This window comes from Hippocampus comes, unplaced genomic scaffold (genome assembly GCF_001891065.2).
Source record: "Hippocampus comes isolate QL1 unplaced genomic scaffold, H_comes_QL1_v1.1 scaffold36, whole genome shotgun sequence".
In the NCBI taxonomy this organism is placed as follows: domain Eukaryota; kingdom Metazoa; phylum Chordata; class Actinopteri; order Syngnathiformes; family Syngnathidae; genus Hippocampus; species Hippocampus comes.
The window spans coordinates 3,704,495-3,720,328 of NW_017805695.1; the positions used below are offsets into that span (position 1 = coordinate 3,704,495).

Genomic DNA, 15,834 nt, shown 5'->3' on the forward strand with positions numbered 1-15,834 from the left:
ATATATACACAATATGGAAGTGAGTGGTGTCATAAACTGTTAATCTACTGCCAAGACAACCATCAAAAGAAAATAGAAGAAGAACCTCCAAGACCGTCCCGTAAGGCTTTGCTGTGCTCACGTCACCTACCGATGGTAGTCGAAGGTTGAGGGAAGCTCCGTGCTACTTACGTAGAAGCTGCTTTGTCTGGCTACTAATGGACCTAAACATGTTTCCGAGTCACTCCTAGTCAGTAATCATCGCCTGCGTGGCAGCAAATAAACAAATGTCATATCAGAATCAGAATCAGAATCATCTTTATTGGCCAAGTATGTAGACCACACAAGGAATTTGTCTCTGGTATAACACGCTGCATTAGTATCATCATAAACAAGGACATGACAAATAGGTATGGAAGGACATTTCGTAATGTAAGTGAACCGTAGTGCGGTGGTACCACCCAGTGACAACTGTGAGACAATGTGCAAAGTATCAAGCAGAGCTAAAGTGATCAGTGGTAGAATACAATACTATGACAGTTGTACAGTTGGTGCAGAAAATCATTGAACCATTTTAGAGTGACCAGTAGCAGTATTTGTTGTACAAGAAGAGCGACTACGTCAGTGACTGTTTCGGGAGTTAATGGCTAGAAGGAAGAAGCTGTTTAAGTGTCTGCTGGATTTGGTGCGCATGGATCTGTAGCGCCTGCCTGAGGGGAGTAGTATCTGTGAAAGGATGACAAGAAAAGTCGTAGAAGCCACGCGCGATGCTAAGCCAACCTAAAAGTGAATCTGCTCGCATGTTTTAATACTGCAATTAAGTGCTTGGGTGATCGATTTTACTTTTCACTGATTTCTAGCTGGAACTGCGCTGAAGCCGAAAACATCCAACTTTGATCAACAAGACAGCATGACAATTAATACTTGCTAAACAGAACCAAAACTGGAAAAACATAACTTCTGTTAAGGTGTTTGGCAGCCAGGATGACCTTGAAAGTTAAAAGTATCTCAATATTGTATAAAATATTTATAATTCAACAAAACCTGCAGAATAAATGTTATTGTTGAGCTTTTTAAAACAATGTTTTTTAGCTTTGCTTACAGACAAGAAAATATGGTTTGCTGCTATACCTAATGTGAATTTAAGAATTAAAATCTGTTAATTCTACAGAAAAAAAACATTTGTTCATTCATTATGTTGTCATATTTTTTTAAATTCAATATAACACTTGCTTCAGGTCCTTAGGATTAACATGAAAAAAGCCCTTCAAAATTAGAATGGTGCGCCTTAAAATAAAGTACAGTATTTGGTTTGCAAACAAAAAACCCCAATTATTTCAAGCCTTGTTGAGAAAATCAAGGACTGCGTGACGTATATATTTTAGCAAACGGTAGGATTGTTCCCAGAATGGAAAGAGCAATTATAGTCTTACGTCTGATGCACAACATGTTAGAACATGCGTGTCAGGTCAGGCCCATTTCATTATTTGCAGAAACAACATCAGTTTCAAGCTCTGATGGTATTTTTAAGAAGCACTTTAAACCCTCCTTCGGCAGTCATAAATTCCCCATTGAGACTCTTGTGAAAATCATGAATTGGTGTTAGTGAAACGTAGCTCCACACGCAGACGGAAAAAGAGTGTTTGGCTGATTAGCTGGCCATGGAAATTGGAACAGGGCTGTATCAAGGGCTGTGTAAATGGAACAGCTGCAACAAGGGAGCAGAATACAACACAGAATGATGCCATATGTATTCTTTTTAATACATTATCCAAGAATCACATATATTTTAATATATAATAACCTGTTTGAAAAGTTGACACTAGCTGCGCAATGTAAAAAGAACACTACACTGTATTGTAAAATCGAAAAAAAAGAAGAAAAAAAGAACATTGAAAGAAATGACCTGGATTTATAAAATCTAATGAAGTCCCACATCACTGAAACATACATGTAATGTTGTGTTAAAGTGAGTGTCATCAGGAACTCTGAGTCCATCTCCGTCTCCGTTTGCCTGAAACGGAGTGCACCTTGGGACCTTGGGCTATTTTCTTCCCTCCGTCTTCATGTCTTGTGAAGTTTTCTCATAGTCTATCCTGGTATCAGTGACGGGCTGTGAGTGAGGCTGCTGGGTCCTGAAGGCTCAAAGGTCCTCTTAGGTTCAGCTCGCCGTTTCCTACGTCCGCCATTACGTCCCATCCTGGCCTGTCACATTCTGATGAGGGTCCCTCACATTTCTCAGGCTCTGTGAAGACTTCATATGGTTTGAAGCTGTTAAACGTGTTTGTGGCCAAATAATCACAATGAACGTTGAATTAAGCTCCCTGGGCAGGTGATCATAAAAACGTGAAAATATTCGTCTTCGGTCCACAACTAATTCAGTAATGCAAAAGAGAGCCTGGTATTAACTGCACAGTCACTCACTTGGACACGTTATCTCTCTCTTTGTCTGTCTGTCTGTCTGTCTATCTGTCTGTCTGTCTGTCTCTCTCTCTCTCTGTTTGTCTCTCTCTCTCTCTCTCTCTCTCTCTCTCTCTCTCTCTCTCTCTCTCTCTCTCTCTCTCTCTTAACTGAAATTTTAGAGGCGCAAGTCGAAAATTTCGGGGAACACACTGGATAGTGGACTTGCAACATTATATTCACTCCACTTATTTTCCCTCTATTACTGATAAATTGGCAGAAGAGTGGAGCAGAAGTATGTTCGCAACAATAAGTACAATCGTAATTTGTTTCTCTCAAGCTTGTTTTGCCTTCACATGGAAGACCTTCTCTTTATTCGCTGCTGCAGCAACGTAAAACATGAAGAGGTTGCAGCAGAAGAAGGTCTTCCTTGTCAAGGCAAAACAAGATAAAGGGAACAAATTTCAGTCATATTTTATTTCCCGACTTGGGTTAAATAAACACATTATAGAAGATGAGATGAAGGCTCGTTTTCCATTTTTCAATGGTTGGCGTGAGGCTATGCGAGTTAATCAACAATGAGGCACATGGTTCGTTCGGACATCACGCTCAGATGGGGTGGGGGGCACATTTTGACCAGTGACGATACAGACAGGCAATTTGAAATTAAATCGGGAAATCCAAACATTTTCCCAAAATTCCCGATGACCACCACATTCCCTGCCTGTGTGTGTGTGAATATCTTGAAACGGTTTGCCAGGTTTGTCTCTAAGATAAATGCGCGTGCCTGATCAACAAATGCACATTCAACACTTGGCATGCAGAATTGAACATTTACAAATGATAAGTCATGATAAATGCATACATATCATTTAAAAAAGCACGTGGAAATTGTGCAAATATTTTTGAATCTAAAAAAACACATTTGCAATTCACCAATATTTTTGTGGATCTGAATTTGTTGACCTGATAAACATGTGAAAGTCGCGGATTTATTTGCGTGAATAATTTTGTGACACATCTCTACCCATATGTAGACCGGATGCCCCACTATCAGATGTGCTCTGTTGTGTCAACAGCCCTAAAGTTGTCATCCTAGACTCGCCCCTGCTGTCAACCATATGCGTTTCAGGCCAGTTTACCTCACGTTTAACATCTGTGTTTATAGTGCATTGGCCCTTTAAGAGAGCCCCGTGTTTCCGATTGGCACCGTGACGTCACAGCAGTGCGGGAATCCAGCCTATCGCGTGTGCACACTGAATGCGATGGTCCTGGTTAGAGTCCTGCTTCACGAGGGACACTTTTACACTGTTCCAAGCAAGGAAAAGGTTGATCCCTGAAATGAAGCAGACCCCGCAGACGCTCGCCGTGGATTAAAACGGAAACTTTTACGATGGAGATGTGAAAGTAGCGCGACAAGCAGCACGCCAACGACCGTCGCCAGCGGACCTTGCACTGCAAAGCAACTCCTTGGAGATGCACGGTCACTGCTGAAAAATATGCTCCAGCCAAGCCACCACCTCAGCCCCGGCGTCAGTCGCGAATTTCCCGTGTTTTAAGCAGCTTTCTTAGACGTCCGCCTCCGCTCGCTGTTTTGACTGCCTACCCGTGAAGTTCGCCATCCAGTCTTCTACCCACCTGCAGGAGAGAATCATGGCTGGAAAGCTGACTACGGCGCAAGGCACAGGAATACTGCTAGTGACAGCCAACGTCGGATCCCTGTTCGAGGATGTGAGTTTCTCCGTTCCCATCTTCCCCCTTAACCCCCCCGCCCCCTTTCCTGCGTTGTGCACGTACTTGTTTGTTGCTTTTACGTTTTCAGACACGTTTTTGTATGCGTTACTCTTCCAACATTTCAGCTTGTCACGACTCGCGCGTTTCAAGTCGCCCGCGGTAGCCTAAACTGCAACAGTCTCGCGCAGAAACACGCGAGGCTGTCATAGTTCTCATAAACACACTCAGTGGCTCTTTATGTTCAACGTTTCCTGTTGTGTGTTTGCCGTGGCCCACTTTCTCTCTCGTGTCGTGTGTGCGTGTACTGTATGTGTGTGTGCGCGTGTGTGCGTGTGTGTATGTGAATAAATGATCAAGATTTCAATGTGTGTGTGTGTGTGTGTGTGTGTGTGTGTGTGTGTGTGTGTGTGTGTGTGTGTGAGTGAGTACATGATCAAGATTTCAGTGAGACAGGAGATTCACGACACAAGCCCACGTTGTTGTCTGGTTGCCATCTCTAATAAAACCTGAGCAAAGGGTGATAATTATTATTCCCCCCCAACACACACAATCTTATATAAGTGTCATAGATTTTTGCGAATGTTGCGGTTAATAACCAAACAAGATCTAATAGCGTTTCATTTGTCACCTGAGGTTTCTGGAGCGAACAGCAGTGTGGATTGTCTTGAGCTTTTCCACTGCAGTGAAATCTTAATAGTCAGAATTCAGAAGTGAACCACGGTGTCTCTCGAAAGTTGCAGAAAACTTGCACACTGATGCCATCATGTCCTCACAACAGCTCAGGACAGAGTGTTACGGGATTTACCTCAGCTCATGGGTTTTGCTTCTTCTTTGGCTTTTACTCTGAAATTTATGTGAAGTTAGCAGGGGCAAAGCAGGAACATTCAAGCCTCTCTATGAGTCGCTGCTTACTATTTATGGTTTGTTCTTATCTTTACGCTTTTCAACCTTAGTAACAGTGGTTGACTTATTTTTACACTTGGACAGCGGAACTTCGGCTGTGGCTGTTCGTAGCAAATTTTGTCTGCAAATTTTGGTCATATACACCTGATTTGTTCATAAACGTGATTTTTGGATTCCACTGTATTACATTGAAATTTTTTTTTCTATGCTTTTGTGACATTGACATCAATGGCTAACCCAGTTGCATCAAATCAGGGTAAACAAGAGAGTTTCTCAAATGCTCCAAAGCCTCAGTGTCACTTTCAGTGGTGTTAGGAGTGTGTCTCCCTTTTGTTACACAATGGAAGAGTTCTCCCTCTGTGGCCTATAAATATCCCGGCTCTCAACCCAGCTTTGAACGTCTCATGGATTTTTCTCCCCCAGACTTTGAAAAGACGGAGCCAAAATGTCCATGGGAGTTTGTTTGTGTTCTTTGAGTGAGTGAGTGAGTGAGTGAGTGCGCTCTCCTGGTTCTTTTTATAGCTCCTCGTGCGTTAGTACCCCCGAAGTAACAGTTGAATGAAGTCTTTGTGGACTTGGATTCCAAATTTAGGTCTGCTCATGAGAAGTGTCATGTGAGACCCTGATGTCTAAACAATGTGGTAGCTAAGAGACCATCTGAATTTGGTTATGTCTTCGTAGTATTTCATTATTATGTGTGTAGATCAGAAATTATACTTGCTGATGTACACAGATTCATTCATTTGTGGACAAATGTTTTATGTTGACTGATTGCTTAACTTGTGTATGACTTTTTTTGCCAGATGTACTCAGAGTACAGTATTCTCAATTCAAACTAATTCCAGATTTATGCTACACCAGGGGGAGGGAACTCCATTTCCTTTTAGATCCATATCCTGCCTGTTTTCGATCCCTCCTTACTCCAACACACCTGATCCAATCGATCATGATCGTTTCAGGCCTCTACAGAGCTCGCTGATGAGCTGATTGTTTCTAGCATTTTGAAAACATGTTCAAAGGAGAGGAACTGAAACTTGTATCTTGCTTTAGACCCCCTCGGTCAACTGAACCTACTTCGATCATTTCATAGTTAGTTTTTAGTAGTTTTCCTGAACTGAATTATAGGGTTTAATGTTTTAAAGCACCAGAAAGCCAAGTCTAAGTTAGTGTTTCCTGAAATTAACTTCATTTACTTCCTGTGTTTATTTATATCTTGACATTTTCTGTGAAGTTTATTTGCATAGTGGGAATAAAATTACCTGTCAGAACTCTTCTTAGGGAGACTTTTCCAATATCAAAAATACTAAATTGCGATCCCTGTCTGTCACTCAGTGCTGTCATTTGTCTAGATGCGCTTTTCCTGCTTTTTCTCTTGTCTGTATAAAGGGCGCGGGAGCATAAAGGGGCTGACCAAGTCGACCTGGGCATTTCTGCCTTCAGAGGTAGTATCAGAACTGTAACAGATGCGCCATGCCACCTGTCTAAGACTACTGCAATGCCGGGGTAGAGAGTAACGTTTCACACTCCCAGTTACTTCTCCAACCCTGTTTTGCTGAAAACACTTGTTGCTGTCTGACAGTTATTGCCTCTGTCTCAACAGATGCTGGCACAGACGTCATACTGTACATCTGCAGTCATTACATATGTGGTTTACAGCAGCGGTCCCCAACCTTTTTTGCCCCACGGACCAGTTTAATGTCAGACAATATATTCAGGGACCAGCCTGATGAATACAACGGCCAGATAAATACACCAAAATAATATGATATGACCTGCATGAAACTTGTGGTGTTTTCTAAATGTAATAATAAACAGGCATCATGACACGAGGAACGTCCTATCTGGCCGCAACACTCTGTGGTCGCTATGATAACGTTTCAACGTGCCTTCAAAATAAGATACACTGTAAATAAAAAGTGCATGAAAAATACCACTCACCATCGCCGCATATTATGCAGAGTAGCTTGGCGCGTCGGAATCTCCCGTTGAGATGAATCCGTATTTTAAGTAGGACTCCTGATACTGTCTATTAAATGTAGCCTTGTTTTTCTTGAAAGTCGGAGGCTCCTCTTCTGTCTCCTAATTTTGCTAGCTCCTGGGTTTCATTTTCACGGTAACATATCACGTGACCGAGAAGGGCGCCTTGACCTGCGTCAAGAGTGACATACTGTAGACGGCTGTAACAGAGAATCCGGTAATTTTTCAAAATAAAACATCTTTCAGATTCCGAAATGAATAAAACGGAAGTAATGTAAGTTATTTAATCTTGAATCTTGGTACCAAATGACCCACAGACCGGTAGAGCGCACACAGCGCGGCACTATACTGCCTTGCTGAGCGGTGAATAAATGCCGGCATCACGGTTGCTTGATGGCGATGCAGAAGTTTTGCAGAATCTCTGTCTTAAAAGAGCTTGACCAAAGTAATTCTTCTTTATTATTTCCTCTAAGGTTATTTTGTGCTTTTCATCTTGCATGCTGATGGCGGGTAGAATGTTTTATGGTAAATGTAATTGGGAAGAAAAAAAATAATTAACATTAATATTTTTGTAATAACAATAATAAGGATAATGATGGATAATTCTTTGCACATTAGTAGGTTACAGAATCAAATAAAACATTCTTGGGTGGGATAGTGGAATGCTTTGATGTGGTATCAAGAGAGAGAACATCAATTTCTTGTGACTTATAGAAAAGCATTGCAGTACTTGCAAGCACATAATTGTTCTATAATGTTGTAAAATGATCTTTGGCTGCGTGCTGCCACTCACTTTAAAAGGGCTAACCCGCGTTTGCCTTCCATGAAATTGCCCATATGATTATAAATGACAAGTGAAAGCTGATTAAAGCTGTCATTTTTACCTTTAAAGGGATACTTCACATTTGTACATTGTTTTGTCCATAATTAATTTGATAATGTCATTATTTTTCATGCACATTTAATAACTTTAAACATCATTTTACAATAATGTATAGCTGGCTGTCATGTTCATTGAACATGTCTCAAGATAACTGTTGTAAGTGTGTGGACTGCGCTATGATAGACAGCTTCGCCAAATGGAATGCATCCAAAGCATTAATCCTGAAAGAATGAAGCCATATCATTTCCAGCCAGATTTTCCACTTTCAATGTGAAAGATGCAGCGCTGGGTGGTCTGGTTGATGGCACAAAAACACTTTTAGAGCACAAGTTGACCAGGAAGTCCGGTAGACAGCATGTGGACTCCGCTCGCGTAATGGACATAAAGACCACAATGCCACTGCCTGCTTCTGCCGGAAATCACAAAAGGTTGAGACAGGGTTCCTCCTTCAGGCAGTTAAACTCATCTCACACTTCATGCTCCTTAAAAATACTCAGCACGGCGTTTGTTTTTAATATCACCTGCGTGGCATCCTGTCCAAATCACTCCTTGTCCCGGAAATGCTCACTGCACGTGTCTGCCCGTTCTTATTAAGTTCTTATTAAGTTGTGCACATGGGGATTTGACAAAACTTGCGTTGGAACATTTTTTGTAAAAACAAAAACCAAAAAAATTTGGAATATGTGCCAGTGTGCATCTTGTTTGCGTTTTCTGTTCAACCCCTCACAAATTTTTTCTCTGCATTATGGCATTGTTTTCTTTCTCTCCTCCTTGTTGTTCAGTCTGCATCGATTGTCCAGCAGTAACATCTCGTTGGACCCATCGTGGGTGTATCCGCGTGTAGAAAACGTTGCCATAAAAGTGAAAGATATCAGTATAGAGGTGTCTTTTTCATCTCCTAGGCATTTTTCAAGCTAACTAATTAATACCAATCAAACCGCATGTAAAATTAAAGAAGCCGGCCTTTAACTGAGCCTCCTATAATCTGGTTGAAGTGCTTTGACATTCAAAGATTGAGTTCAGGAAAGCGAGCATATCTGGGAATACAACAGTGATTGAATCGTGAGGGAACCTTGAGACTGAAAAGTGCAACACCTCAGACTGTGACCATATCTGCCTGCTAGAATTTTTTTTTTCTGCGGCTGTTCCAAGTTTTTGAAACAAAGGTGAGATGATGCTATTTTGGTGCTCTCCGTGGTGTACCGACTTCCAGCCAAGCATAATAGGCTTTTGCGAGAGTTCAAGCTCCAAAATACACTGAGAACTTGACAAAGCAATAAGGGTTGATTGAAATGTTCCTAAAATAATCTTCCATTAACTTCTGTACTGTATATTTTAATGTCGTATCGTTCATAGCGTTCACACACCGTATTAACCCTGTTGATTCCGAAGCCTTAGGTCAGTGATGTCCATGATCAGGATCATTATCAGACTTCTCAGAGGTTACAGGTGAGCCGATCATTTGAATCAGGTATGTTGGATGAGAGAGACATCAAAGTCATGCTGGAGGACCGGGGTTGAGCACAACTCGCCATACGGCTACTGATATCATATTTTCATCAACACAGGACACGCATACTGGCTTTAATGGCTTTAATAAAGCTAACAAATTTCACAACACATTGGAATTGTGACAACGTACATTTATGTTTTGGTCTGGTGTGCAATATTTTGTATGTTAATGTCATATCTAGGTTATGTTGCTCTGCTAGCTCCCACGAAACACATTTGAAACGCTGCAGGGTTATGCAGAGCAGAAAAAATATGTTTCGCTTCCTTTCAACTCGATGGACTTGGTCAAAGCCCAAGAGCAAATTGCTTCTGAGCAATAAGGAATCAATTATTAAGAAGGCCTTTCAAAAGCAAACTAAACCGAACCGTGTTGTCCACTGTGCCATCTCATTACGACAAATAATCATCAAATTATATCAGACAACCTGAATGTCATTAGCCTGCAACACATTACACTCCAGGAGCATGATCCATTCCACCCCGTAATTTAGCTTCCCCCCCCCCCCCCCCAAAAAAAAAAACATAACAAAACCAAAAAAACATTTCAAGTATTACTAGATTTTGCTGCTTCTCCCTCTCCAGATCATTTAATATCAGGGCTGTGGCAATCCATTTTCCCAAGGGGCAACATGCACTGCTTGTACCTACCGAACATACACGCATGATAACGTACACATTAATTTATGTGGCAGTTTGCAGGGAAGTGCTTTCAAAATAGCATTACTTTTTAAATAAAAGTCACCGTGATTATTTTTATGTTTTAATTTGATTGCAAAAAGACCTCATATGCATCGGTCAGAGACTTGACAGGCCCGTGGGCTTTACTTTTTGTGTGATATTTGGAAAAATAGTGGGGGAATGCTTTCCAGCCTATCGCAATCACGACTGGTTAAGTCCCAAGGTTGTAAACCCCACCCCCAGATTTCTCGTAGCCTTGTCAAAGTGCCCGTCAATAAGATACTGACCCCACTGCTGGGTCATCTGTGTGTGAACTGAGTTGTTCGACTTCACTCCATTACATGACACAGTCATTTTTCATGTCTGACTAAAATGTTTAAATAGACTATATATGGTAATATCAGTTTGAATTAGTGCTGCAACTGATGAGTCTAATCTGTCAATTATAAATTTAGATTAATTGATGATTTGGAAGGCAGCACGGTGATCGATTGCCTAGTCGGTCCGCCTCACGCTGTAGAGGTGCAGAGTTCGATCCCCGACCCGGCCTTCCTGTGTGAAGTTTGCATGTTCTCCCCGTGCCTGCGTGGGTTTTCTCTGGGGGCTCCGGTTTCCTCCCACATTCCAGAAACATGCATGGCAGGTTAATGGAACACACTTATTTGTCCCTAGGTGTGAGAGTGAGCGCAAATGGTTGTTTTGTCTATGTGTGCCCTGCGATTGGCTGGCAACCATACCCCGCCGACTTCCCAAAGACAGCTGGGATAGGCTCCAGCACGCTCGCAACTCTTGTGAGGATAAGTGGATTAGAAAAATGGATGGATGGATGATGAATTGTGTAAATAAAATGTTTTAATTTCCATCCCTAAACTAGGACAAAATCATTGATAATTGTTTTTCATAAGTATGTTTGAAAATGTCTTACTTAGATTTGATTAACAGTAATCAGTCCGCTTTCATGGAGGATTACAAAAACATGAGGTCATTAACTGTTCAAAGGCTGAAATTCCGAGGATTTGGATAATTTTATCTCTAAATGATTAATCGATTATCAAAATAGTCATCGATTAATTTTGATCATGAAATATTTGTTGATTACTCAATTAATTGTTGCACCTCTAAATTGAATGCATGCTTGTTATTGATTTATGTCACAATATACAGTTACAAGTTTGCGGCTCTGCCAACTTGGGTTTGACCCGAACAACATACAGTAGTGACAGCATGGTCCATCTGTGATGAGCCTGTTTTTCTGGTTACACAAAACACATTTGTTGAATACACAGGATATAGAAAAAGTCTACACACCACTGTTCAAATGCCATTTTTTTGTGATATAAAGTGACTTGAGACAGGACTGACTTACTCACAATAAGCAGCAGTTTGGCAAATAGTGAGCAATGTAATGAAGAAAGAGGTGTCATGCTTTAATGCCGCTCCCAGTTGATGTTTACTGTCAAGCTATACATAAAACACAGAGGATTACATCTTGTGTATTTGAATCAATCACACTTTTGCCCTTGGAAAGTCCACTTGGCTTGATTCTTAAAAAAATAAAATAAAAAATGCAAAACGTCATTGCTTGCTAGCGGTTAGAATCGATGGTTGCTGTTTTAGAAGCAACAGATATTTGAACACAGACAGGGGTGCAACACATGTAGACAGATAATATTGCAATACTCACTGGCATATATTGTTGACCACAAACAAACATTTTCAAGGATATTGATCAAAAACTTTTTCACTGTCGATCAGATCGGGGCGCAAAATCACTTCGATCACGTCTTGAATCAAATGAGTCATAATGGTGTTCGTTATTTGACTGCAACCAACTGAATCACTCCATTTGATTTCTGTCATCCACTCCCTCTCTGTCGATTGACAGTCCTTTATGATTCCTATTATCAAAGTTGGCATTTTTGTCTTTCATTTGGCGCAGGAAAAAAAAAGTGAACAAATGGCAGTTGTCATGTGCAGTCGAATTGGTGTGAATACTTCTCACCCTGTCTTGATCCAGTAACACCAGACAAACTATGAACAATCAAGTCAAGCATGTAGCACATCATTACAAATTGAAATATATGGAGGCTAGGAGGACCCATCCCCACCTTTGAACAGATTTTGCCAGCTCTTCAGCGTGTGTGTGTGTGTGTGTGTGTGTGTGTGTGTGTGTGTGTGTGTGTGTGTGGTTCCTTTCCCTGCCTTATCAACGCTGCTCTTTGCAGAGGGTTATCACTTGGTCTTCCCCTCGCAGCAATAAAGCTTCCACTGTGACTCGCTCAACACAATGCAAACCCAGCATTTTCTCCACGTCTCTCAATGTCTTCCAAAGGCTATTTCCAGATTTCAGCTGGGAGTATACAATAGCTCCGCCTAAGACGTCCTACGAACAAAAAGCTATTATTAGGTTTGTCAGGAAGATGCTTTTATCGTCAGTGGCAATCTCTGTCACTAAAAGTATGAATCGAAGGCTCAAGTGTTTCGATGGAGAGACATTCTTTCGCATCACACTGAGAATGTCAGATTGAGGATTTATTTATAGTTTGCTATGTTTTGCATGTGTCAATGTGGTGAGAGGCTTTTGAATTCACACTTGGCTTCCCTACACATAAGCGCGCACACTGGCCATTTGCCACTTTTGCCATTTGCCTGTCAACGCTCCTTCTCACTAGTGTGAGTTCATCTCAGGGGCGCCTTCGAACTGGCCAGTCGACTTCTCAGCAAAACCAATGGCGTTCACTGTGCCTATCATGCTACTTTGCAAAACATTTTAATCGGCGAGTGTGGCCAGAAAATATGCTTGTTTGATGAAGAAAAGACAAAAACGGTATTCTCTAAAAGGAATTAATGTGACAATTAGGACCCAACCGATGAACAGGCCTGTGGATTAAGTTGCCCGATTTCGGTCTTCTAAACATCGGTAAAAATTGTCGGTAAATGTATGATGTTTGCCGTTTGTTGTTGTTGTTTTTTCCATGTTTGTGGATGACAAACCAAAATATCATGGATGAATTCCTGTATTGACAGCAGACACATTGGCATTGACACATACAGTAGGTAAAGTTTCACAAAAATCGTTTGAGAAATGAGTAATATCTGACTCATTTTCAACAGAAGGCCTATTTTAAAACTATTTTCATATATAGGGCACACTGCATTATAAAGCGCATAGAATAGAAGCTACAATAGTGGCTGAGGTTGCGTTATGCATCCACTAGATGGAGCTACGCTAAAGGAATACAATATAATACAGCTTTATTTGTCCAGCGCTTTCACAACCAAAGCAGCTGTAACAAAACACTTTACAGAACATTTAAAATACTCTTTCCAAGAAATCAGAATATTGATCCATATATAAGGTGCATCGGATTATAAGGCACACTGTTGGCTTTCGAAAAAATTGTATGCTTTTAGCTGCGCTTTATAGTGTGGAAAATACGTGAGATTTTCTCTCCAGTGTCCAGACACTTAACTCTTTCAGTGTCAGCCATTAAAAAAAGGGAACTATTGAGTGCTAGCCATTTGGACGATTCTGACTGATCTTTCAAGGCTGACAGATTAGTGTGTTTTATGACCAAAAAAAAAAAAAAAAAACCCCAAACAATGGTAAGCTCACTGGATGTCAAGTAGTATAGCAACAAAACCTGAAAAAATTGTTTGGCAATGGTGAGTTTGAACCAGGCTTTGCCAGAATAATGCATAACACATCAAGACCTGAAAGAAACACGAATATACCAAAATCCAAGGGAAATGCTGACTGTAACAGAGATTCCAAACTAAAAACCTTCAACATCGGGTTTCCGGACGACATTTTCTCATAGCTACCTATAAAATGTTTGGTTGACGCAGAATTATTTATCAAAACGTACCAGCCAGCCTTCTAGCTAACGTCAGCGCTACAGCGTAGTATCTGTTTTATCAGGAAAGGAGCATTTGCACCATTAATCTCAGCGACAGAAAAAACGAGTTACCAAGTTTCTCAATGATCACGTTAATTACAGTGTTTCAATTTCCGCCACATCTATTTTTTAATCTAGTTTGTTGTGGAAATGTAAAGCCTCCCTTCCAACTAATTTACCTTGTATCACATCTAATGTTTATCTGAAACGTAACACATTCAAACTAACATGGTAGAGAAGAAGGCGAAAAGCATTCAAGTCAGTTCACCCCTTTTCCCAATCAAATGTGTGAAATGACACAGAGATTGCTTCTTCCACCTCCTAGTGGTACATGTGTCATCATGGTGAACATATCTTTAGCACTAGTAAAACTCTGAAGTAGACTACATGGTGTCATTTCCTTCCAGGATGTCCCACTGGTGACTGTCCATCCCCGGCCTTCCAGGGATGCATGCAGCTCATCTCCATTAACGGCCAGCAAGTGAACCTCAGCCACGTGCAGCAAGGCATGCTGGGAAACTTTAATCACCTTCACTTTGACACATGCGACATCACGGACAGGTAGACGCTCGTTTTGATTTCATGATTTCTCAATAATGACCTCCACTCTCATTGATGCCAAGTGCGTCATCCACTCGGAGTAAATAAATACCACATCCCAAATAGGCACCTCCTCCTTTTACCCATAGGAAGGTAAAAACAGGTCTTTCGTGTATAGTAATTACTGATCGTTCATACTGCCAAGCCCATTTACACCTTGATTAAAAAAAGCAGCGGTAAGCCTCAATCTCATGTTACCACATATTGCAGAGGAGTTAAATGCACAGCATTGCTGATGGTCTGACTTTATAAAGAGGGAGCCTCTTAAACAAGAATTAGCATTCCATTAGCCTCTGGTGTGTGGTTGTTCCACAATGTTGTGTGCATCAGTGTTTATGTCCTGGAGAGTCTTCCTCTGTCCAGCCCAGGTTCTTGCTGTTTCCATGTTTTTTTTTTCTTCAATAATTATGTTTTTTAACTTCGGTTATATTGGTTTTCCAAGTCAAAATCTAATCTATTGAATAGAATGGAAACTGGGGTGCTTTTCTCTGTGATTTAGCTCATTTGACCATGTGCCCACAGTATCTATTAAATCATTTTACAAATTTATTCAGGCCTAAAATTGTCGAAAATGGTGTTACTGGTAGGGGTTATGATGCTAAATGTTCCTTTGGCATGCACCTGACAGCCTGCAGAGGGTTGTGGATTTGGTACCTTATTCTTAGGTGGGGATTTTCCTGACTTAGTCCACTTCAAAATACAGTACTGTACCTGCATTTTCACATTGCAACTATAAAAACCATTAATACCAAACTAAAACGCATTACATACCCATGTCCCATACATCATCAGGAGCAGTTTAGAATCAAGAGTAATCTAAAAGCATAACATAAATACAGAAGAAAAAAAAAAGAACTAAAATGCTTCATAGTCAACAGAAATACTGATTCATGTGTGCAGATCGTTACTCAAAGTTTTTGGCTACTTAAAGTTGGCTATAAGTTATGTTCTGCCTAACCAGATAATGGAAACCTGGCTGGCTCTGTGAATATTCATTTGAAGACTAATGCCACAATTTAGAGCCGATGTGTTCACTGAAGCAGTTGGAGGCAATGTATTCTATGAAAAAATTACTGTATTCATGCAACACACTCGGACTGCTTACCTTTTCTCACTGTATTTTGAAGCGACATTAAACAGACCTGCATCAAATGAGCACAGGTGGGAAGAAGTCACAAGTAAGTCTGAAGTTGTAACCCTCGAACCTCAAGCAAGTCCCAAGTCACTGTGTGTGTGTGTGTGTGTGTGGGGGGGGGGGGGGGAAAAAAA

The 15,834-nt window shown here is 40.9% G+C and overlaps 1 protein-coding gene across 3 annotated transcripts in view; it reads left to right on the forward strand.

Annotated features, from left to right (window-relative positions):
• Positions 1-3,600: 3,600 nt before the first annotated feature.
• The window catches only part of inpp5a (inositol polyphosphate-5-phosphatase A), a 182,477-nt gene continuing 170,243 nt past the window's right edge, over positions 3,601-15,834 (forward strand). For all 3 annotated transcript variants that reach the window (XM_019882042.1, XM_019882043.1, XM_019882040.1), the window contains exon 1: positions 3,601-4,110. In XM_019882042.1, coding sequence (XP_019737601.1) covers positions 4,033-4,110 — 78 coding nt within the window. In that variant the 5' untranslated portion in view covers positions 3,601-4,032. The remainder of the gene's footprint in view (positions 4,111-15,834) is intronic.